The sequence below is a fragment of the Camponotus floridanus genome, unplaced genomic scaffold (genome assembly GCF_003227725.1).
Source record: "Camponotus floridanus strain SB8 unplaced genomic scaffold, Cflo_v7.5 scaffold20, whole genome shotgun sequence".
In the NCBI taxonomy this organism is placed as follows: domain Eukaryota; kingdom Metazoa; phylum Arthropoda; class Insecta; order Hymenoptera; family Formicidae; genus Camponotus; species Camponotus floridanus.
The window spans coordinates 793654-816392 of record NW_020229326.1 but is presented as its reverse complement, the minus strand read 5'-3'; the positions used below and the strand labels follow the sequence as shown (position 1 = coordinate 816392).

General features: G+C 34.2%; 2 protein-coding genes and 1 long non-coding RNA gene across 8 annotated transcripts in view; 2 read left to right on the top strand and 1 right to left on the bottom strand.

Annotated features, from left to right (window-relative positions):
- LOC112637784 overlaps nucleotides 1-2812 on the top strand; it is a 77559-nt gene extending 74747 nt beyond the window's left edge. Inside the window, exon 5 of the long non-coding RNA XR_003122719.1 lies at nucleotides 2520-2812. This is a non-coding gene — a long non-coding RNA (uncharacterized LOC112637784). The remainder of the gene's footprint in view (nucleotides 1-2519) is intronic.
- A 349-nt stretch (nucleotides 2813-3161) lies between these two features.
- Nucleotides 3162-6188, bottom strand: LOC105249521 (cyclic AMP-dependent transcription factor ATF-2). Of its 3 annotated transcripts, none has more exons than XM_011255053.3 (7): nucleotides 5944-6188; nucleotides 5734-5827; nucleotides 5513-5655; nucleotides 5051-5382; nucleotides 4547-4760; nucleotides 4138-4450; nucleotides 3162-3890 (listed from the first exon to the last, which is right to left on the bottom strand). In XM_011255053.3, the coding sequence occupies exons 1-7, from the start codon at nucleotides 5992-5994 to the stop codon at nucleotides 3487-3489; spliced, it is 1551 nt and encodes a 516-aa protein (XP_011253355.1). In that variant the 5' UTR covers nucleotides 5995-6188; the 3' UTR covers nucleotides 3162-3486. The 3 variants fall into 3 exon arrangements, with proteins under 3 accessions (XP_011253355.1, XP_011253354.1, XP_011253353.1); XM_011255052.3 differs by having other exon boundaries at nucleotides 4138-4474; nucleotides 5513-5652; XM_011255051.3 differs by having other exon boundaries at nucleotides 4138-4474; nucleotides 5944-5994.
- A 2505-nt stretch (nucleotides 6189-8693) lies between these two features.
- On the top strand, nucleotides 8694-22503 carry LOC105248715 (serine proteinase stubble). Of its 4 annotated transcripts, XM_025408312.1 has the most exons (11): nucleotides 8694-8850; nucleotides 10755-10865; nucleotides 10978-11238; nucleotides 11315-11392; nucleotides 16432-16614; nucleotides 20273-20349; nucleotides 20631-20731; nucleotides 20803-20902; nucleotides 21095-21307; nucleotides 21635-21748; nucleotides 21866-22503. In XM_025408312.1, the coding sequence occupies exons 3-11, from the start codon at nucleotides 11136-11138 to the stop codon at nucleotides 22019-22021; spliced, it is 1125 nt and encodes a 374-aa protein (XP_025264097.1). In that variant the 5' UTR covers nucleotides 8694-8850; nucleotides 10755-10865; nucleotides 10978-11135; the 3' UTR covers nucleotides 22022-22503. The 4 variants fall into 4 exon arrangements, with proteins under 4 accessions (XP_025264097.1, XP_025264098.1, XP_025264099.1 ...); XM_025408313.1 differs by lacking the exon at nucleotides 10755-10865 and having other exon boundaries at nucleotides 8702-8850; XM_025408314.1 differs by lacking the exons at nucleotides 8694-8850; nucleotides 10755-10865; nucleotides 10978-11238; nucleotides 11315-11392 and adding exons at nucleotides 14038-15741; nucleotides 18380-18745.
- The last annotated feature ends 236 nt before the right edge of the window (nucleotides 22504-22739 follow it).

Below are 22739 nucleotides of genomic sequence, written 5' to 3'. Positions count from 1 at the left end.
CAGGGCCGTAAGATCGGGCACCTGCTCTTCTCGATGCTATTTCCGTACGCGCGGCGATTGAGCGGGTCGGCGAGAAGACGAATCGACGCCAAGAATTCTGCGAATGGATCGAACGCAACTTGCATGAGATAACTTTGAACTCGTTCGTTCATCCGATCTGCTCGTTATCGGTTCCGTAAGCAAGGTTTCAGCATCGTAAATGAATGGATCAGTCGGCGAAATGTCGACAAAAGTGGCGTATCGTACTTAGATGAGCCTTAAATTATCATGCTTATTTTAATCGGTTATCTGTCATATTTATCTGTCACAAATCTGTCAGGAGAAAACGTCTTTTATCTCCTTCGTACTTGAAAGAGAATCTGAATGCTTATAGAGAAACTTTGCTCGAGAACTGATAAGAATACTATTTGACCTAGAATAAAAACAACGGTAATGTTGTAGAAGAGAGAGAGGCATATTTCTAGATCTCGAATTTTTATCATTGATTTGAAGTGCACTTTTCATTTAAATGGGTCTTGGAAAAAAAATCCTTATTAGATGCATGACGTTTGTTTCTTTTGCTTACTCTTCGTTATTACGTAATTTAATTTTCTAACAGCGCTAATGTTGTAGAAAAGGGAGAAGAATATTTATAGATCTCGAATTTGTATCATTGCTTTGAAGTGTACTTTTCATTTAACGGGTCTTGAAAAAAATCCTTATTAGATGGATGACGTTTGTCTCTTCTGCTTACACTTCATTATTACGTAATTTAATTTTCTAACAGTGATAATGTTGTAAAAAAGGAAAACGGATATTTCTAAATCTCGAATTTATATCATTGATTTGAAGTGCACTTTTCATTTAAACGGGTTTTGAAAAAATCCTTATTAAATACATGACGTTTGTTTCTTTTGATTACACTTCGTTATTACGTAATTTAATTTTCTAATAGAGATAATGTTGTAAAAAAGGGAAACGGATATTTCTAAATCTCGAATTTATATCATTGATTTGAAGTGCACTTTTCATTTAAACGGGTTTTGAAAAAATCCTTAATAAATGCATGACGTTTGTCTCTTCTGATTACACTTCGTTATTACGTAATTTAATTTTCTAACTGCGATAATGTTGTAAAAAAGGGAGACGGATATTTCTAGATATCGAATTTATATCATTGATTTGAAGTGCACTTTTCATTTAAACGTGTCTTGAACAAAAATCCTTATTAGATGCATGACATTTGTCTCTTCTGGTTACACTTCGTTATTACGTAATTTAATTTTCTAACAGCGATAACGTTGTAAAAAAGGGAAACTGATATTTCTAGATCTCGAATTTATATCATTGCTTTGAAGTGCACTTTTCATTTAAACGGATCTTGAAAAAAATTCTTATTAGATGCATGACGTTTGTCTCTTCTGATTAAACTTCGTTATTGCGTAATTTAATTTTCTAACTGCGATAGTGTTGTAAAAAAGGGAGACGGATATTTCTAGATCTCGTATTTATATCATTGATTTGAAGTGCACTTTTCATTTAAATGAGTCTTGAAAAAAAAATCCTTATTAGATGCATGACGTTTGTCTCTCCTGGTTACACACTTCGTTATTACGTAATTTAATTTTCTAAACTTGATTACGTTAATACATTGCAAAAACTACTTCCATAGCGTGCTCTCTATGAAAGAATGTCTTTTATTTGTGGGCCACATGCCGTCACCATAGCTGGGTTTTCTCTCCGGGCATCTCACGAGCAGGATTGACTCATCGCCGAGGACGAAGGTTAAGGAAGCATCAGTGAAGCCCGAAGAGAACAGGGGCGAGTACTGTGCCCGGCTGGTCGTTATCAGCGTCTGTTATCGACATAAGAAAGCGGTTGACAGAGTTTACCGAATAACTGACAGCCTTAAAGGATGCTTTACAAGGTCCGTTGTGCTCTCGAACGTGACTCACTCAATTCGCCAAAGGAGAACGGAAATCTTGTTTAGAGAGAAAGAAAGAGAGAGAGAGAGAGAGGGACGTTTGTCCTTTGTGACGTTTATCTGCGTTCGATTGTCCCAAACAATCGTGTTTGTGGTCCTCGTTCCCCTGATACGATGCGAGATATTGGTCTGTTAAAGATCACAGCGGCAACACACACGTGTCCCGACAATCGGGTCAAATATATATTTAATCACGTTGGCAGATAGATATATGTATACGAAACGAGACTCGACAAGGAAGAAAGCGATTATTCGAAAGCCGAGATATAGAAGATATTTTAGGATGACTTAATATTACGTGGCACGTTCTAGTTTTTTTTATATCCGTTGCTAGATAACAAAGATAATGGACTATACTATTCTATCGCCCTTGTATGCACGTATGCATCAAATTACAATAATAAATTCTAGATTTTTGTAAGATAGGAAAACACATGCAATCGTGTTTTCGATTATTAATTTACTGCTTGTGAATGAATATTAAAATTACTTTCGCATTTTTTATTGCGAGATTTTCGATGAACGATATAATCAACTGTTTGAATTTTTTTTTCAGATATGACACTATTTTCTCGTGAGACGCATTCCAGAGCGGAATTCTCTATCCTTCGATGGCTATTTCCTGTGTTTGAAGCAATGCGTGCCCAAAGCCCCTTATCATTCTCCTGTCCGGTGTAGAATTGTTAGACGACTGGACGGAGAACTGATAAGGGCCCGAGGGTCACCGAATCATCGTGGGACTACTACTGGGTACATCACATCATTTGCTAACCGGCAAAAGCATATGGAAAGAACAGCATCAAACTATCAAACTAATATTTATCGATGAATATTTAATAATAAGTATATTTAATAAGTTATTAATTTTCCATAAATTTTTAAATTTTTAGATTGACGGTGATAATTCATTATCAAGAATAAAAAATATATTTTTTACAGAATCAGATTTATATATGATTATTCAATGTATGAAAGATTATTTATTGATTTTATTTGATATATATATATATATATATATATATATATATATATCTTAGAAACTATATGCATATGTGTTCATATATATTATTAAAATAACTTTAAATCATATTTTTATAAATAATATATAGTGTAAAGGATTTATCAGGATGAGAATCAAATAAATCATAGTTCTCAATAAAGGACTGTTTTATTGTAAATACAATAAATAATACAAAAATCTGGTAACTCCTATATCACTCCTTATTCCTCTGTTTACATATTAAGGATAAATCTGTGACATCAGTCTATGTTTTACATTTAAAAAAATATTTGTTAAATTATTTGATGGTAAAAATTTGATAAGACAATTGACTTGTTTGAAGGTAAAAAAAATGACAAAGGTTAAAAATAAATATTAATGTGTAAAATTAAATTAATTTTTTACACATGTCATTTTACCATTCGCGAGAGTTGATGGTTCATAGAATCGATTCATTCGATTAAATGATATTCTCTAGTCTTTGCTAAGAGTTTCAATTACAAACGTTTTCAAGAGCGATTAATTACGTTCCTGTACTTTTAGACGCCGCGTGTTCCACCTCGTAATTCGGATTAATTTGAATGACCTGCCTAGCCTCGCATAATTTTCGTGGTTGATTTTGCACGATGAGTATTTGCTTCGTTTCTTCGGGCTTTTCCGGTAAAAATTGATTAACCCCCACGATTTTCAATGCCGGTAAACTTTTTATGATCGTCGCGTTCGGAAGTGTGAGATTTGTAGTACCGCAATCCACTTTCGGGAAGATCACTGGATTTTTTGATACTGTTGATTTTTTTACCGGCGTGTTTGGACTGTCTGTGTAGGAGGCTGATCGCTTTACAGGAACATTATTGGTTGATATCGGCATCGTCAACACATCCGGATTATTAATTGATATTATTTTAGGTCCAAGAACTATCCCGTTTCCTAATTATTAAAATTAATTAAAATTATGACTAATTGAAATTTACTAATTGTTACTTAAAAATTATAATTAAATAAGTTTTCTTGTTATCTCTACTTATCTAGATAAAATATTTTAAAGAGTAACTTGCGAAATCGAGCTAAATTGGACGATAATTTATTCAGTATTGTGTCAAATTATCGATGTGAAAAATTTAAAAAATAGTACCGATAGTATGAACTCAAGCAATATGTTAAATTAACAACTTGCCTTTCTGCATCGCTTTCGTGATCGGACAATCTTTGTGTGCCAGTAAAAGAGTCTTCAGTTTCGCCACTTCCGAGCGTAAAGCCTTCACTTCCATTTGCAAGGCTGCATTCGCCTCGTTTACGTTAGTGACTGTTCTCTGAAGGTCTTGAATCCACGCCTTTCTTTTAGCCCGCGCACGCATAGAACTGGCACGATTGCGCTCGAGAATATCTTTCTTCTTTAGTTGATCAGTTTTCTTAACATTTTCTTTCTTCGATGTAGGAACTGCGTCCATTTTCGCGCTTTCTTCTGTCGCTTTTTGATTCTGTGTGTTCTTAGATAAGGTTTGTTTCAGTTTCTGCAATGCAATTTCTAAGAAATTCATTTTGAAATGCGAATTAGTATTGTGATGTGATCTGATGTAAGTTACCATTTTTGCCAAAGATAATCTGGACATTACAGTTTTTTTGGATTCCGATTTCATTACGCATCGCAAAGCTGGTTCGGTTTTGATGACGACGGTTTGCTGTCTGGTACTAATATTGGTCATATTGGAAGATTCGGATACCGCTGTTGCAGATAGTTGCATCAATTTACCATCCGCCGTTTTCAGTAGCAGTTGCACCTCCTCACCATTGATGGACCTTTGCAAAAAAATCCTAGGTTTGTTAGCGAAATGTCATCGTAATAATTTTAAAGATTTTTGAATTAAAAAAGATACATATCATATAATTGACTCGTATAAAATATGTTATAAAATTTATTATTATTTTCTTTCTTAAATCATTTATCTAGAACTATAAAAATCACGTGAGTTTTTGATCACAGAAAGAATTTAAATACTACAATGGAAGAGAAAATATATGAGTCAAAAATATGAGAAAAGTGTTACAATAAAATGCATAAAGATTTTAAAACAAGAGGAAATTCTTACAAAGGCGATGAAAGTTCTATCGGCGAAAGTTTAGGCCCTATGGGTATATTTGTATCTGAGACAACGATGTTTGGTGAGAGAATATTATTTTTTGCAGAGTTATCATTCGAATCCTTGGTCAATTCCTGCGTCTCGTTTGTACTTATTTTAATACTGTTACATTCGTCTGACTTTACAGTATTGTCCTCCTCTGTACTTTTTTCGATAAGAGATACAGTTGAAGGGCAATCTTCAACATGGTCTTCAGAAAGGATTTGAGTACTCGCAGGCAATACATCTGATATATAAGGAAAAATATGCGGAGTGTGCAGTGTGTCATCTGTAATTCCAGCCTGCAAAAAATGAATCCATGTCACATAAGTATTTCTGGTATCGATTTTTTTCTATAAAAAGGAGTAATGTGATTTTTATAAATTTTTTATATACGAATTATATTTGATAAACATGCATTTCTTGTTGTACCTCTGGTACTGTAAGCGTTCCTGTATTTCCAGTTTCAACAGCTCTTCGAAATGTCTCCTCAAAAGGATTAACTTGAAGATCTTGAAATAACCCAACTTCCTCACAATTTTTGAAGAACCTCGTCGGCGTTGGAGTTTGATCTGCTACATCATAAATTAATCTTTCAATACCACTCACTTCTAATACAATATAAATAAATCAAGCTGTCAAATATAGCTTACCTACAAACCCACTACTTTTAGAATTACTGCCAAGATTAAGCATCATGTCATGTTTCTTTTTATGCACTATTAATTGATCCTCATTTGTAAAACTCTGTAAACGAGAAATAAGAATCGTGTTAATTCTTACAATTATTATAGTTTTCTTAAATGTTTCAATAGTCTAAAATAAGTCACTTTTTTTTTCAGCGCAAGACAACTGTCACTTACCATATTGCAGCCTGATGTGGAACAAGCAAAGAGTTTTTCTGTATCAGTCATTGCAGATATGTTTCGATAAACTCCAAGTATTCCAAATTTCTTCTGGATACAACACAATATTTATGGAATACAAAAAAGTATATTCCAATTAAAGCATGAATGTGATCAATAATTGCTGTTTATGGATATTGACATCACTATAACTTTTTTGTATAATATAATCACCAACGAAGAAATTTAATTCCTTAACTTTAAAATGATTAATTGAATCACTTTGTAGGTACACAAGATTTGGCCGTTCGGAGTCAGCTGTAGCTGTAGCCATATTGGTACGCTGTTTGACACTGGCTGTATTGACAGATGCGTGCTGCCATCTTACATGAGGAAAAAGTGGAAAAGAACACATGACTTGTAGTCGATATTATCGTAAAAATGGATATTTAAATATTTTTCATCATATCATGTTAAATCTTTTTTATATACTAAAATTAATTAGAACATTACGAATGATTTCAAAACGCGCTCCATTTAATTTCTTTATATAGAAAGAAAGCACGAGCATGAAATACGTTCTAAATAACTTATGTAAATATAAAATAATTTATTTTTAAATAAAAATGTTATCTATCTTTTATCTTTTATGATAATTATATAATTTTTAATAATTAATTATATAATAATTATAAATTGATTATAGATATAAATAATATAATAAATATAAAATAATTTATCATATTTAATAATGTAATTACGCGAATATTTTCTTGCAAGTCAGTTCATAGAGAGAAAGCGCGCTCTTTATATATTATTGATATCTTGTGATTAAACTAATCAATGTCATTTGCATCACGAGTAAATATTTATGCATAATTTACGTTCTTTTAATTTCAGTTATAAAATAATATTTTAATTGACATATATTACTATTATATATGACGTTTATTAATCGATCGATGATTTCTCGATTCGTTATACTTGTAAATACTCTTCACAAAATATATAATTAATAGCTTTATATTATCTCTCCCGAGATCTCTCTCATTCACAGTTCTAAAACACACACACACGTACAGATATGTGCGGAATACAAAATTTGAATGCATAAAAATTATAAGACGTAATATGGCGAGAATGACATAGAAAAAGCAGCATAATATGGCATAGAATACCTGCATAAAATATCTTGGTAATGACGTTTGTAAATATATGCGCGGCTTTTCATTACGAATTATGTCATGTTGTTACATAGCGAGTTGCATAGACACTTCATTTGAAAGTAATGAAAAATATACGTGTATCTTTGTCTTGAGCGATTTAATGATATATAAATATATAAAATATAGATATGATGAAAATTTTGACATATAATCGACATGTATATTGAAATAAATTGTCAAACGATAAATAATTAAATAAAAGTCTGGTTGAAATAAATTGTCAAGCGATAAATAATTAAATAAATAATTAAATAAAAGTCTGGTTTAATAAAAATTACAGTATACATGTATCATTTGCATCCGATTGATTCTATCGTGTTGACATCAAAGATGTAATTATGCTTTTATTGCTAGATGCATGATATGATTGATGGAGAGAGCTAAAATTTTTTAAAACTCTTTAAAATAAAAAGATTTTCTCTTTATTCGTTTATTTCTTCAATCTGGTTTGTATTTATCTAGTAAACGAATAATTGCAAAAAATTGCGTATCGATTGAAAAAAATGTACAACGAGATAACGAGATTTCGAAGTGAAATCTCGCGCGGAAGAAAACAAATTATCTCGCGCAATTGTAGCTCTCTGTGAAAGTAAGTTTCGGAATCACTAAGCTCACGGATAGTGAATCATACGGTACGATATGTATTATCATAATTACACCCTCTAAGAAAGAATTCATGTCAAACGCATGCAAGAAAATTTGTAATTTAAATTAAAATTGTAGCGTTAGGTTTGTGGAACATACATTGTTCTTTGAGATCTATAAGATAAACATACAAATGATTGTACACGAATTAAAAACTCGAATATATATATTCACAATTTTACAATAAGATCATTAAAAAAGAAAAAATTGAACAAAGATAAGGAAACAAATTAGTTAGAAAAAATGATTTAAAAAAACTTTATATGAAAGAAAAATAGGGCCAGGAGAGCAGCTAGATGGAAAGTGATGTTTTCGCTAAATCTTTTTTTTACATTCTGGAAAGAACGGATATAAGAGTCTTTTATTACACTTCGATATAATTTCACTGGTACATAGAAAAGGAACGCTTTGGGCCTCTTCAGGCCTATCAGGAGAGAGTGAGGACAGGCCAAAGAGAGTGGTCTCGGATGCTGATGTTTCTGTTCCTCATCAGTAGTCAACCGCATGTCGCGATGCTCTATTCATTGGCTTGTAACGTGATATAAACGGTGATACATGTGTCTCATGGCACATACATGTCAAACAAATTAGATCTCAAAGTAACGTTAGAAGATTTCCTCGTAGCAATAAAAATATCCGCGAAGTGAATTTATTTAAAAAAAGCTCGCGTTTTAAAGTAATTGAGCTTTCAAATGCATGTGCAATTTTAATAATATTGTATAGAATACATTGTGTGTGTGTGTGCATTTATATACATTGTGTAAAACAAATATTCTACCTCTTTATAAACTATAATATTTCGCGATTTGAAACTTCTTTAAGTTTAAAAAATAACAATAATAATAAATGTATGTGATATATATTTAAATTTATAACAGAAAAACACAAGCGTGAATTATTGATAAATTTATCTCATCGAACTGTGATAAAAAAGAATCGATTGAATCGGGGAGAAAGCACGAGCCCTTTCGCCCGTCTTGTCTAGAGTGTTAGATCGTGTTCCACAGATGGTATCTCAAACACATTGTTGGCCTTGATCTTAATCGAAATCCAGGTGAGGTTGTTGATCTCATCGTGTCGCACGTGCATTCAATTCTTTAGAACGTGATCGGACTGATTCGGAAAAACTGTCCTTGTCGGCGCAACGATGCATGCAGTTATCCGCTCGTCCATGAAAATGCTCTTGGAGACATTCATGACAAAGATTAAAGTTCTCCACGCGCTTCACTGTATCTTTTCTTCTTTTCGCATTTTTATTTAAATTTTTAATTAATTATTTAAAATTATTTAAAAATTTTTATTAAATTTTATTAAATCTTTCTTCCTTTCGCATTTTTATTTAAACAAAAATTTTTAATTAATTATTTAGATAAAAATTTTTATTTAAATAAAAATAAAAATCTCGGCTCGGACTCTTGTACAAAAATTTGTGAAGAATCTATGCACGTCTGAATTACTTAAATAATGTATATTTTTCTAATAAAATATTTTATTAAAAATAATGTGTTAATTAATGACATAAATTAAGACTAGGTGAATACACTAGGTATGCGCGCGTACTGCTACACGTTTTATTTATTAGATGGAAGAAAAACATGAAGAAAGTAGAGTAGTCAAAAACAATAGCAAGTTCGTGTACGAGTTTTAACTCGTAATTCACGGCACGATGGTTGAAAGTGATATTTCACTCTTTCCTTCGTCTTCAAATTACCGCGTATCATTTAAGCGAACTAGCCGAAATTCATTATCGAAATTGGAGCGAGCTCCTTTTAACCGGTATATGCCGCGAAAAATTAATATATCTCACGAGCATAATTTCTGTTACATCTTCACGAAATAAAAGGTTTTTTAAATCTGATACTTTTAACAAATTTAATTAATGTTAAAAAACTAGGATCATGAAATTAATCGTAATAAAAAACGTTATATTTATATTTATTTATAAGTTTCTTGATCAATATTCTTTTTTATAATTAAATATCTCGTAATTCGTAAAAAAAATGGATTAAAAGACACTTTTCTAGAATGATGCTCTTAAATGTAATCTAGTGCGGGGACACTGCGGATGCGTTCACCATGGCGAATCGCCGTCGTTGTCAAAGTCGAAAGTTACCGGCTAACTTTCACTAATAACCCCAAGAAGAAAGAGGAGGAGGGGTACAGCACCGAGCGCGCGCGCGCCCGGTTCCGGTCGGTGTAGACCGACTGAACATTACGAAGCACTAAAAGGCGTGCCACTTGTCTCGGTGGCCTGGTTTCGTGTCCCACTTTTGTCTCGGACTGTACGTGAACGTCTTGGACACGCTAGCGTGAACTCGCGCTTACGGTACGCTGTCGAGGAACCGACCGACAAAGGTCCCCAGGTGCCAAGATCGATAGGGAAACCGGAGATGAGCAAGTCCGTTAGTTGCGATCATCATAATTAATATTTTTATATCGTATCTTTGACGTTAAAAAGATTCGCACGCGTAATCTGCATATCAGCATGCAACTGTATGATCCGAGCGTGATTGTATAATTCCAAAATACAGACAAAAATAAAATGTATATGCTATTAATTTTAAGGCATGTAAGATAGAATAAATAAATAATTTTGTGAAGAATTTCGCGTGAAAGAATGACACAATTTTAAGTTATTATGCTCAAGTTCAGTTCCGTATTAAACCTTTTGCGTGGAACAATTATCTAATTTTCATCTCGAGATAACCCAGTACGTGATCTTCGTACAATCCAGAATAAAATGGATAGGAAAAGTGCCAAACGCGCGTAGGACAGATTAATGGACTTATATAAATTTTGCAATCTATATATATATTTAAAAGTTCTATAAATAAAATAAGCCTGTAAAATAATAAAACAAAATAAAACATTACATAATGCGAAAAACTCACAAAAATTGTTGCATTAAAAAAAATTTACAAACGAACTCCTCCCAAAATCTGATCATGTTTTTGCTAGGTGGATTTTTTTTCACGGTTCCGACTAACAATTATCACTTTCCACATCGAGGTCCACCGAGTATTATTGGCTTCCCTTTGAACTCCTCGCGGCCATTCGATTAACGCGACGGTAAAACAAATTTTATTTCGCCCAATTGTAACGAGCAGATCACTCTGCGTAAAAAAAAATGTGTAAAAAGGCACGATGCTCTTTTTTATTTGAGTATTTTTTGCTTTTTTAGTGGAACAGCGACGAGACAGAAAAGCGCCGGAAAACTCTGATTTCAAAGTGAAATCGAGGGAGAGACGGCAAAATGATCCGATGTCGGATCAAAAACGATCGAACATAATTGGCGAATGACAGTGGATCGCATATTCACGTTGACGGCCGAGGAGAGAAATGGTTGCTTTCAAAACTGATGCACTTATCACGCTACTTCTAATCGCTAATATCTGCTGTCTTCCTAATACCAGAAAGAACAATCGATTTTTGAAAAACTTTGGTAAATAGATTTATACTATATTTCCAGTTGTATCAATGAAAATAATGATTTACTGATTTAAATATGTTTTTTTTAGATCAGGTGGAAAAAGAGGAAAATTTCGAAAATGCGATCGATTCACATGGACAAGTGAGATTTTTCGATGAACTTGGATGTAAGTATAACATTATTATATTTATATAGTGTAACATATATTATATTGCTTCAAGTATGCCACCGCGAGGTCTTACCTGTTTAAATTATCGTGAATTACGTTATCGTGAATGTAATAGGCTTTAAAAGTAGGCTTTAAAATGAATTTTAAAGCAAGTAGGCTTTAATGGATTTTAAGAATTGTTTCGAAAGAGAAAGGCCGCTCGTACGTTGTGAATAATAAATGAATCTCTCCCACGTCAGTTAAAAAAATGAATGGAGGACTCGCGCCTTTGATATTGCTATCGCAATGTTTAAGCATGATTTAAATACAATTAAAGAATGATTGCCATAAAAGAATAGGGTTGCCGCGATGAAAGCTTGCCACCACCCTATTTAGGGTCCACCACTGTTATTGGCAGTGAGGATATTGTTATTCAGAGGGATCTTGAGGGATGTGGACACTACGATTGTGCTTGTCGGTACCGTTTCTTATGGAAGGTCAGTCGGAAGTCAACATGCAGTGGGCGCGAATACCTCCACTGTCACTTATTTGGTCAGCGAGCGACCTTTCAGGGATCCTTCGTGGCAATCGGCAATTGCATCCATTGAGCGAGATACCAACATCGCTCTGGAATCGCATATCACTGTGTTAAAAAGCAACATTAGGTGTGAGGTCGGGATAGCTCAGTGGTCCAGAGCAATTGTCCGGAAAACGAAAGACTTGGGTTCGATTTTCGATCCAGCCACTTGCATCTCACATATTTTTCTAGTCCACGAATATTGTTTTCTAGTAATTATTCGTTGGACTGAAAAATGCTCTCGTGTGAATGCTCTCTTCACAGGATACGCGTCAATGCTGTTGCCACAGATGGATTCTGGCACTCGTTGACCAAATGAATATATAGATATGTCTGACCTCCTCCCACATCCCTATCTTTTCTATGTAACATATCAATGCGGTCAAAATGGTAAACGATATATTTGGTTTTGCCTCTCTTCCCTAAAAATAATTTCGAATAATAATTAAATAACGTGAAAAAAAATAATTCATACATTTACATCTCCGAGCAATAAAGATAACTCGAGAAACTGATAGGTATTGGAAAGATTTTAAGGTGGCAAACCGGTTAACGTTCACCGGATATGTATATTTATAAATTAAGACAATGACCTATATCATTTTATAATTCATTTTATAATTAATTTAATGTTTTTTCGCTATTTTGCAATAGTTATATTCAAATTAGTGCCAAATAAAAAATACATCGTCGTTTTTTTTGTTATATAATTAAAGTAAACTTAGCAAATATTATAGTAAAATTAGCAAATATTTATTATTACGTGCAAGATTATATATTCAAAAAATTAAAAAAACATTGAAGAGAGAAAACGATTCTCTTTTTGAATAATATTTTATTTGGCGTAATCATTTTGACATTTCTCACGAAAGGAGATTGCGAGTAATATTTTCTACCGTAAATTTGAAGAGAACACGAGAAAAATTCACAGTTGAGTTAACAAGGGAGACGAAATCGGAATCGTACTTGAAAGGCCACTTACTGACGCTTACTTTCTACAAGAATATTTATAATGAAGCGCACGGAAGTTCTCGTTTTCACTGCGACCTCAGTGGATCTTGTCTCTGTCGTTAAAAGCGCGCTTTACTAGGTTTACATCTTTCTTTGTACTGAAAATGAAATGCTACTTTATAGTCTCACTAAATTACCTTTCCTGTAGCAGTTGCTGAAATTTTAATTAATTCACTTAACGACGAAATTTCATGGTTTAACTAGTACAATTTAAGCACCTAGTTGTAGTTAATTTCTGTTAAATGGTAGTTAATGTGCATCATAATATAAATATTATCTGATATTATTCTTTTAATCTTACTTTTTCTTAATTGAACTTAATGAGTAATATAGTAGTGTGGTAGTAAAGTAAATATTCCGTGTTAATGTATGTTAATTTACTCTCAAAGATAAAAATACTTTCAGTGAAACCATGCGATGAAATTGGGTCACAACATTTCAGTGTGTCAAATCTATTCGATGGAAATAGTCATTCTAGAGTCAATCGAAATCAGGTTTCTCAAAAACATTTTTCTTTATAATAGAAAATTTTCTATAGAATAGAAAATAATCTTATATCTTTTATTTATATATATAATAAATACAATTTTTTATGAAGAATTATTTCGCAAAATACTTTTAAATTTTTATTAATTCAGGTCTTTGAATGCTAGGATAATATTAAAGAATAAATGTTATTTAATTATTTTTTAAACAAGATGACATATATTGTTACTGACAAAATTATTAAATTTCAATGAAAAAAAAATAAAATTAATACATTGGAAAGTATGCAATTTTTTGATACTTAATCTCTCTTCATTATATTTTGTTAGTATTAAAAAAAAAATATCAATAACAGAAACAAAACATAAAATAGTTTAAATTTGACAATGGATTTGTTAAAAAGGTGATAAAATCCATTCTTGTTTTCCACCCTCGTGAAACGATTGTGGCTTAAATCTTTTCCCGCAATTGAGAGTACGACAAACCCGCGGTAAAATAATTTAGAGAAGAAAGAAATGGAAAATAAGCATTCGGACGATGGCCAAGGTGGGGAACCAATGTGGGACCAACGACACTGCTGTTGCGGGAAAGCTGATGCCGGTGAAAGCAGCGGACGCCTCCTTAGATCCGAATCGAGACTCGTGGGACATCGGCTTGAGCTAGTCCACGTGCAGAAGGCGTGCATTGTCACGGCCTCTCCGCCACTTCTCGGTGAAGTGTCATAAAAAGCCTCCAAGACCTTTGAACCGGTTTCTCGATCGCACAAACACGTATTACCCTTGAAAACTCTTTGAAAAAAAAAACTCCGTCAATTGTCGTCTTGAAACTTACAGAAAAATTTGCAACGCATTCGAAGTTACTCCAAAAGGAATAAGTGATACCAAAATGGCAAAAAATCTACATTGGATCGTAAGGCTCGTCCGAGACATTGCATCTCATCGGAACCTTCGATGAAGCTAGAGATTTGTGAGAAAAACGTGAATCAAGTCTTTTATCGTATAAGATAGTCATCAAGAATCTATAATTCAGAATTAATTAGTGATTGAATCATACTAAATGTACTTGAAATTTAAAATTTATTTAAAAGATATCAATATTAATTGATCATCGAACAGGAGGTGGAAGTTACTGTTCGGAAGAGGAAGAAAAACAAGAAGTTGATGAGTCAAAGAAATCGTAATCAATCGTAATCGCTAATCAATTAATTTCTCCGTTTATGCCAGTGAAATTTAAACTAGTCAAAGCTTGAAAGGGACTTTACAGCTCTCAACTAAATCAAGTTTCTCCTGGAATAATTTTGGAAAAACTCGATTTTGTCTTGACATCCTTCTTCTTCGTCAGTCGTCATCAATGGTTCGAAGAAATGAACCATTCTTGAATTATTCTTATCGTGGATTATCCTTCCGTTACCTCTGATTTTTCTCGTGTGCAGTGAGACAATGACGTGCAAGATATCCATGAAATAATAAACAAAAGTTACAATCGACCATGAATATCGTGCTCGGGATGCTTCTGATTACCATAGCCGGCGCTCTCGATCATGACAACTACTCGTGGAAACGCAGAGAGGATGTCAAAATCGCGGCCACGAGCCGACCGGTTTCATCAATCAAGGTTAAAGAAGCTCGCTCGCAACGATCTAGTGTACATTCGACTCACAGATCGAGACCATCGAATCCATTCAAGGGCGACGTTCTACAAAATTCACCGAGAAGATTCGCGGCTGCCGAGGATTCGGAGGAGGAGCAGAATCTCTGGAATCTCGGTACCGTCAGGACGAGACAGGATGTGAAGCGCGAAAATCGAGCCATTGAGAGCACTTTGAAAAACGTGATCGGCAGACCGTCTTTGGATAAGGTCGAGCAGTATCAGTATTTTTCGAACTTTCCGTACGGCGATGAAGCTGCCGACGCCATATTGGAGAACGCGAAATATCCGCAGAATGCAATATTCTCCAAGGACGTTCAGCAAGAGTTCCTGGATCAAAACGCAAAAGAAGATGAGAAGGAAATAGATTGGAGCGGGCAGAATGTATTCCAGAAAGACCCACAAGACGAGCTGGAGGAAGAAGTTAATGTTCAGGAATTTCTAGATGACATTAGACGGAAGAAATTGAATGGAGAATTCGAAGAGCTGTTGAATGGACATCGTCAGGGCAGAAGGAGGAAACTTACCAGTCAGCAGCAAGGTGTTCTGCTGGTGGAGACACTCAGGAAGAAGCGAAATCACACCAATGATCATCGAGGGCATGGTTCCAATCTCCAGAGCGGCCTTATGGATATGCTGGGCAGAAGTATGTTTGTAAAATCGAAAAATAAAACGGAAATAATGTTACCGCTGGTGTTATCGAAAGGATTAAAAGTGCTTTCAGTAACATATATCGATCCTGAGAGTGAACTCTATAGGTTGATGAATAAAATGTAAAGAGAGATGTAAAATATAGATAAAATAGATAAATATAAAAAATAAAATAATAAATAAAATATATAAAATTATACTAAATTAGCAAAACAAGTGATTCATCATCTTATACATGATACTTTCGAGATTTTATAAAACAAAATTTGATATTGAATATCACTGATTTTCTATTATTGAAGTAAATTAATAATAACAACATGTTAATCAAAAGTTTATGACGCACTTGTTGTGGAGTTTTTTTTAGGTGAACTTCATAGACACTAATCTTCTGAAGAAAAACGCAACGCAAAATGGTGTAATTAGCACGATTAAAACTGGAATTGCGTGAGATGAAACACATTGATATCGTGACAGATTTTCACATTGAAATTAGCTGCTTTTCCATTATTACATTATTGAAGGAAATCCTAACTAAATCTTTTCCCATGATAAAATCTTCCGCTGGTATATTAATATTAAAACCATTTAATATTAAAACTATTTATATCGATATTAAAACGATTCATCGTGGAGATATTTAGACGTGAAATTTATATGTGAAATCCAACACAATCTGTTTCAGTGATACCGCAAACGTGCAAGTACAAAGGCGCAAAGTTCGAGTGCGGCCTTAGTATTAGCTGCGTTTTCGGCGGCGGTCGACCTGTCGACCTCTGTTCCGGGGGTTTAATATGGAGCTGCTGCGTGGACGACGACGATATACCTGAGAAAATACGACCGACCGTCGGCTTGCTACAGAATGCCAGTAAGTTATTTTTGCAGATCATTTTTAGAGCCGAGAGAATATCTGGTAGCATCCACCGAAAAATAATCTCTACAAAAATGAGTAGATTTTAATTGATAAACTTGCAAATTGTGTGTCCTTTGTATTATCATTTAGAAGCGAAAGAAACGCCGTATGTTTTTATCTCACGGAAGAATTTTTATTCCAACAATGCTTCAATTAATTCTCGAGGTCTTTTTCATCGTCGTGGCTCTATAAATTTACAACATCCTCAAAGAGAGTCCCTGTCCTCGAATGTCGCTAAACCGAGACTTTCTGTACCGAGACCTCGTGGTTGTATCACGCTTTCAGCGCGACTCGTTTGAGAGAGAACGAGATTCCCAGTAAACATATTTAAATTTGATTACGCTGTGAATGGTCTAATCATGATTTCTTTATTCGAAGTAATTATCTGAAAAAGAAACGAAGCGAAGTAAAAAGAATACATGACCATAATTTAGGGTCCTGGGAAATGTTGTGTAACGTTATTTCTATTAAGTCAAAGGGTTAAATCCTGATTAGATTGGGAGAAGGTTGGGAACATCTAATTTATCTACGTTTAATCGAAAGGAGACCACTGTGTGGCTGGAAGTAACCTGATTTCTATCCGGTGACATCCGAAATTATACAACCGGCAGCGTCCAGCTAGAGTCGCGCGAACGAGCACCTACGGAGTATATGGTCGGCACTTTCAAATACAGTTATTCACACCTAGTTTGCGACGGCAAACGCGTTACGCGCTCGCAGAACTTACGCGGCTTTCTCAAGCCGCAAGTCGCTCACCGTAACCGCGCCAACATCAATACAATAGCGCGATTAGGAACACAAGGAAATAATGTCACCGACGGAGCAACAACAATTGCAATTATTGCACATCTGTGTTTTATTATATTGTTTATAATATGTGAATAATTATAAATTACTTTTTCTCGCACTCTTTTGTTATAAGAGAGGATATTATACAGTAGAAGTGGAGGGAAAAATCATATTTATGATCTTTTTAATCCTGGAATTATAAAATGTCGTCTGCCTATTAAATTGACAATTATATATTCTTAATTATTTTTGAAGTATATACAGAATATCCCATGGGAAATTATAGAAATTAATCAGCTGTCATTTTTAAACGTACATAAACTACAGAAAAAGTATCTTTTAATAAAGGACATTTCACAGTTTTATTTGCATATGGATAATCGGAGATATTCTTATCATTTAATAAATATTTATAAAAGAATGTCAATGATATAATAATGATATATTTTAAAAAATTTTATATATTTTTTTTCCGATATGTCATTCATTACGAAAAAGACTTGGTATTTGTTTCAATTTTGACGATAAGATATCGAAAATAAATCTTTAAAACTTCAATTTTGACTTGGTATCTGTTTCAATTTTGACAATAAGAGATATCGAAAGTATATCTTTAAAAATTCTCTATAGTTTCCAAGAGGAGCTTGATCAAAAATATATATTATATCATTATAAAATTGTTTACATTTTTATAAATAATAAAAATATCTCCGAGTATCTTTAGTCTATATGTAAATAAAACTCTTAAACATCCTTTATTAGAATATTTTACTTTCTCTGTACGCGTTTAAAAATAACAGCTGATTAATTTCAGCAACTTCTCGTAGAGAAGATATACCCTGTATATACCCTGCGTAATCTCGATGTTACTGGACTTAACGCGACGCGAGTGATTCCGAGTAGCTAACAGCAACAACGTTACGTTGCCCAGCGTTTTCCATAAATCTCGGGCACCAACAGCCGTACGTGGATGACGACGTGAACATTTACGGGAACGCGATTAGGCCCAGCAGGCCGTCGCACAGCCAGGGGGGATCCCATCGACCCTCATTTAGCAAACCGACGACGAATCCTTACGGTCCGTCTTACGCGATCTGGAACCACGATCGACCGACGAACGATCTCGCGATCGGCCACGATCGACCTACGTACACCACTTCCCGGCCACCGCATCACACGATCCAGGACTATTCGCAGGACCAGTACAACGGTGGATACCCGTCCCACGCTTCCGGTATACACGTGTCGATGTTTGAGGAAGCCTCCAACGCTGCTGTGGACTACTCTAGATACCGTGGTAATCGCACGAGAATGCACACGCAGACCTGTTGCATATTGCATGATATGTGTCGAGCACGATATGTGTCGAGATTTATGAAACCGATTAATCGACGAGTTCAGACGTTTCCGAGGTTGTTGGGCGCAAAACTTTTGCTGTCCCTGCGTAACACGAAAAACTGAACTCATCGAGGATGCAATTAAAAAATATACGGTTCCAATGCCTGATCGACTTTGTGCTTTTATTATACTCGTTGCAGCGGATTAAAATTTCCAAGGTCTTCTAGGCGCACTTGATTATCAGTTTGGATACGCTCGACTATATTATAATCGATAAAACGACTATATTATAATCGCAAAAACATTAAATTTAGAAGACAGATGTTATTGTGCGATCTAATAGAAATTATTAGATGCTATCTATCAGTGATCAAGATAAGAGAATAGTTGGACTTTAAATGTGCAGAGACGAATGTACAGAATTATAGCTTCAACGAAATACACGAGACGAAACTATGACGAATTTTGTAAAACAGAACAAGGTACTACATTTATATTACTAAATAAATATTAAAACATAGAAATAAATTATCGAACTATAATGATCTAAACGATCGAAAAGTTTCATGATCGAGACAGTACCTAAACAAGCACGCAATCCTTTGCACGGAAACTGCACGAGAATGAATATTTCCGCCGTCACATCGCACATTCTAATGCACAAAGAAAACGATCGGAAAATTGGATTTGTGAAGAAAAAATGTGAGAGAACGCGCTGGAAAATGGAAACATGATTGTACAAAAGACAAAAGAAACGAAATATAGAAAAAGCGAAAAACAATATTAAATAAAAATAAAAAACAATACCGAATAGAAGATTATACAAGGGAACATGGAAAAATAAATAATTATAGTTATTAGGTAGTTTTCTGATTTTCTCAAGTAAACTATAAAATAGAAGTATGAGATAAAGATAAGGAATATTGAAATATAAAAAATTGATGAGAATTTTAATATTCGAGAAAAATACAAAACATTTACACATGTATGTATGTCTTATTTGTATTTTTATTTTCACGCAATTGTATTCACTTATTTATATTACAAGGGTTCTTCGTGTCAAGAAAATCTTGCGTTAATTAACCTTGAATAATATCTTTTCATCCCGGTAATAAAATTGCGATATATTCTCTAAAGTTGCGTGAACTTTCTACACTTATGATAACTTGCCGTATTTATTTTCTGCTTTCTGTCTCTCAAGCCGCAAACAACATAGCGAGTAATTTAATTGCACGCAATATATAACTGTAGAAAGCATCAGTTGAAAAATTTTCAGTATAAGCTTACTATCCTTTCGGTATAAAACCTCGTATTTTCATTTTCTTCCTTCACGACGCGAATCACACAAATAGCAGCTCTGCAATCTTTCGTCCCACCCGGAGAGACGTCACTTCGCGTCACATAATGTCATTATCGCAATTTATCTCTCAGGCACTTCCTCCTTCGTTAATTTTCGACTTACATTAATGATGACTCGTTGTTTCAGGCTGCGGCGAGCTCTACACCAGGAGCAACAGGATTGTCGGCGGCCACTCGTCCAGTTTCGGCAGCCATCCGTGGCAGGTGAGGTTCTTCTCTCAGTTTCCTCCTCCTCGTCGCCACCATAAATATCTCTCGCACAGCTCTCGCGGAAGGACACCTAACTCTTCCTTTCCTCTGCATTATTCATCGGAAACGAGCCATCAATTTGCGCGTCTAGCGAGGAGAAGAGAGAGAGAGGGGGGGAGGGAGAAGGAGGGAATAATAATCTATTAAATCTTTTCCGCGAGCCGTGACGCGGCCTCGGATGCATATTTCATGTAATGCACTATTAAATGAACCTCTCGACGTTTGCTCTGTTACAGGCCGCTATTATCAAGTCAGGATTTCTTAACAAGAAGCTATCTTGCGGCGGTGCCTTGCTGAACAATCGATGGGTCGTCACCGCGGCTCACTGTGTCGCGACGTTAGTATCGTGACATTACTATCGTAAGTGGTATGATAAGAATATTGATCGATGCATATTTCGCGTTCCAGGACACCCAATAATAATTTGAAAGTTCGACTTGGAGAGTGGGATGTTCGGGATGCATCGGAAGGACAGCTTCACGAGGAATTCAACATCGAGAGAAAAGAGGTTTTGCTTTATATAAAAATATATCATTTTTTCTTCAAGTATTACGTATTTTGAAATATCGATATCTTTAAAGTCTTATTAATTTAAGAATATTTAAAAGCAAAAAAAAATACAAGATACTTTCTTTTATACAAAATCTCATCGAGACAAAAGGTGATCGCTTGATGACGCTATAAATCATAATAATAATAGGTACACCCACAATATTCTGCTACCGACTTTCGGAACGACGTGGCTTTGGTTAAGCTGTCTCGGACGGTAATTTTCAAGCAGCACATTGTCCCGGTTTGCCTGCCGGCGAGGAATTTGAAGCTCTCCGGCAGAACCGCAACTGTCGCTGGTTGGGGACGGACCAGGCATGGTCAAACTTCGGCACCATCCGTTCTTCAAGAAGTCGACGTCGAAGTGAGTACACTCTCGCCCGACTATTTGCCTTTGATGATAAAATTCAAATTATCTCGCATCCTCGAAAGCGAATTATACATGTATAACATATATAATAATATTATTTATAGTAATATATTTTTCTACAGTTTTCTTTTTTAATTTTAAGTAATGTTTCACACACTAATATATTCATAAGATTTACATAAAACATTATGTATAATATATTTTAAATTATTAATATATATTGAATGAAAGGCTCTGTGATAAAAGTTTACTGTAAAAAAAAAGTTATATAAAGAGATATACACATATATTTATACATGATTGTTGTATATCTTTGTTCAGGTAATACCGAATGACAGATGTCAGAAATGGTTCAGAGCAGCTGGAAGAAGGGAGACCATTCACGATGTATTCCTGTGCGCAGGTTATAAAGAAGGAGGACGAGACTCTTGTCAAGTAATAAGATAAGATATACAGAATGATCGAAGAAAAATACATGTTTAATATTGATAAGATAATTAGCTAAACACACATAGAATTATACAGTTATGTGTATAAGTCAATTTGTTATAGGGTGATTCGGGTGGACCGCTTACGATGTCAGTGGAAGGCAGACACGTTTTGATCGGTTTGGTTTCTTGGGGCATCGGCTGTGGTCGCGAACATTTACCTGGTGTATACACCAATATCCAGAAATTCGTACCCTGGATCGATAAAGTTATGAGTTAAATGAAGAAGAGATAGCTCAGTTCCTTTAAAGGTTGTGCGTTGCTTCGCCCAGGAAAAGAAGAAGAAGAGGAACAGGCGAGAGAATGACATGCAGTTATCCCCAAAGTTTTGACTCGTCCTTTGAAAACTTTTGCGATCGTACTTGGTTATCCTTGAACAACGGGCACTTTCTCGAAAGTGATGAAAAACATAATGTTTGATACAGTTTGATAAAGTATACTCGAAGCTGAAAAGTGATAATGAAAAGTTATAATTAATGTAACTCAATGATCGGTTTGTTTTGCTAAGACGAAGTTGTTGAAATATTGATTAGTAGCAATGAATGGGATATATAATATGAAGAACATTTAAGCTGTTCGTAAGCCTCGTTATTGTTATTCATATAGCAAATAATTTATTACCATACATATTAAAACTGAAAAGTATGATTTGATTTGAAATTATCTGTTATTTAAATATATATTTTTGAATTAATATAACAAATTATTGAATTGAGATGTTTTTTACAATAATTATTTATATTACATGGAAATTCAAGAAATATTGTATTTTAAAAATATTTTTAAAAAATATTTATTTTAATAAAATGTAATGTAATGTATGAAAATTTATTAAATTTGTTTTGAGATTCTATCCATCAAACAAATCATATTTTGCCAAACTTTCACATGAATATTCATATATTTAAGAAACTTGAGAAAAGAAAGAAATATCAAAA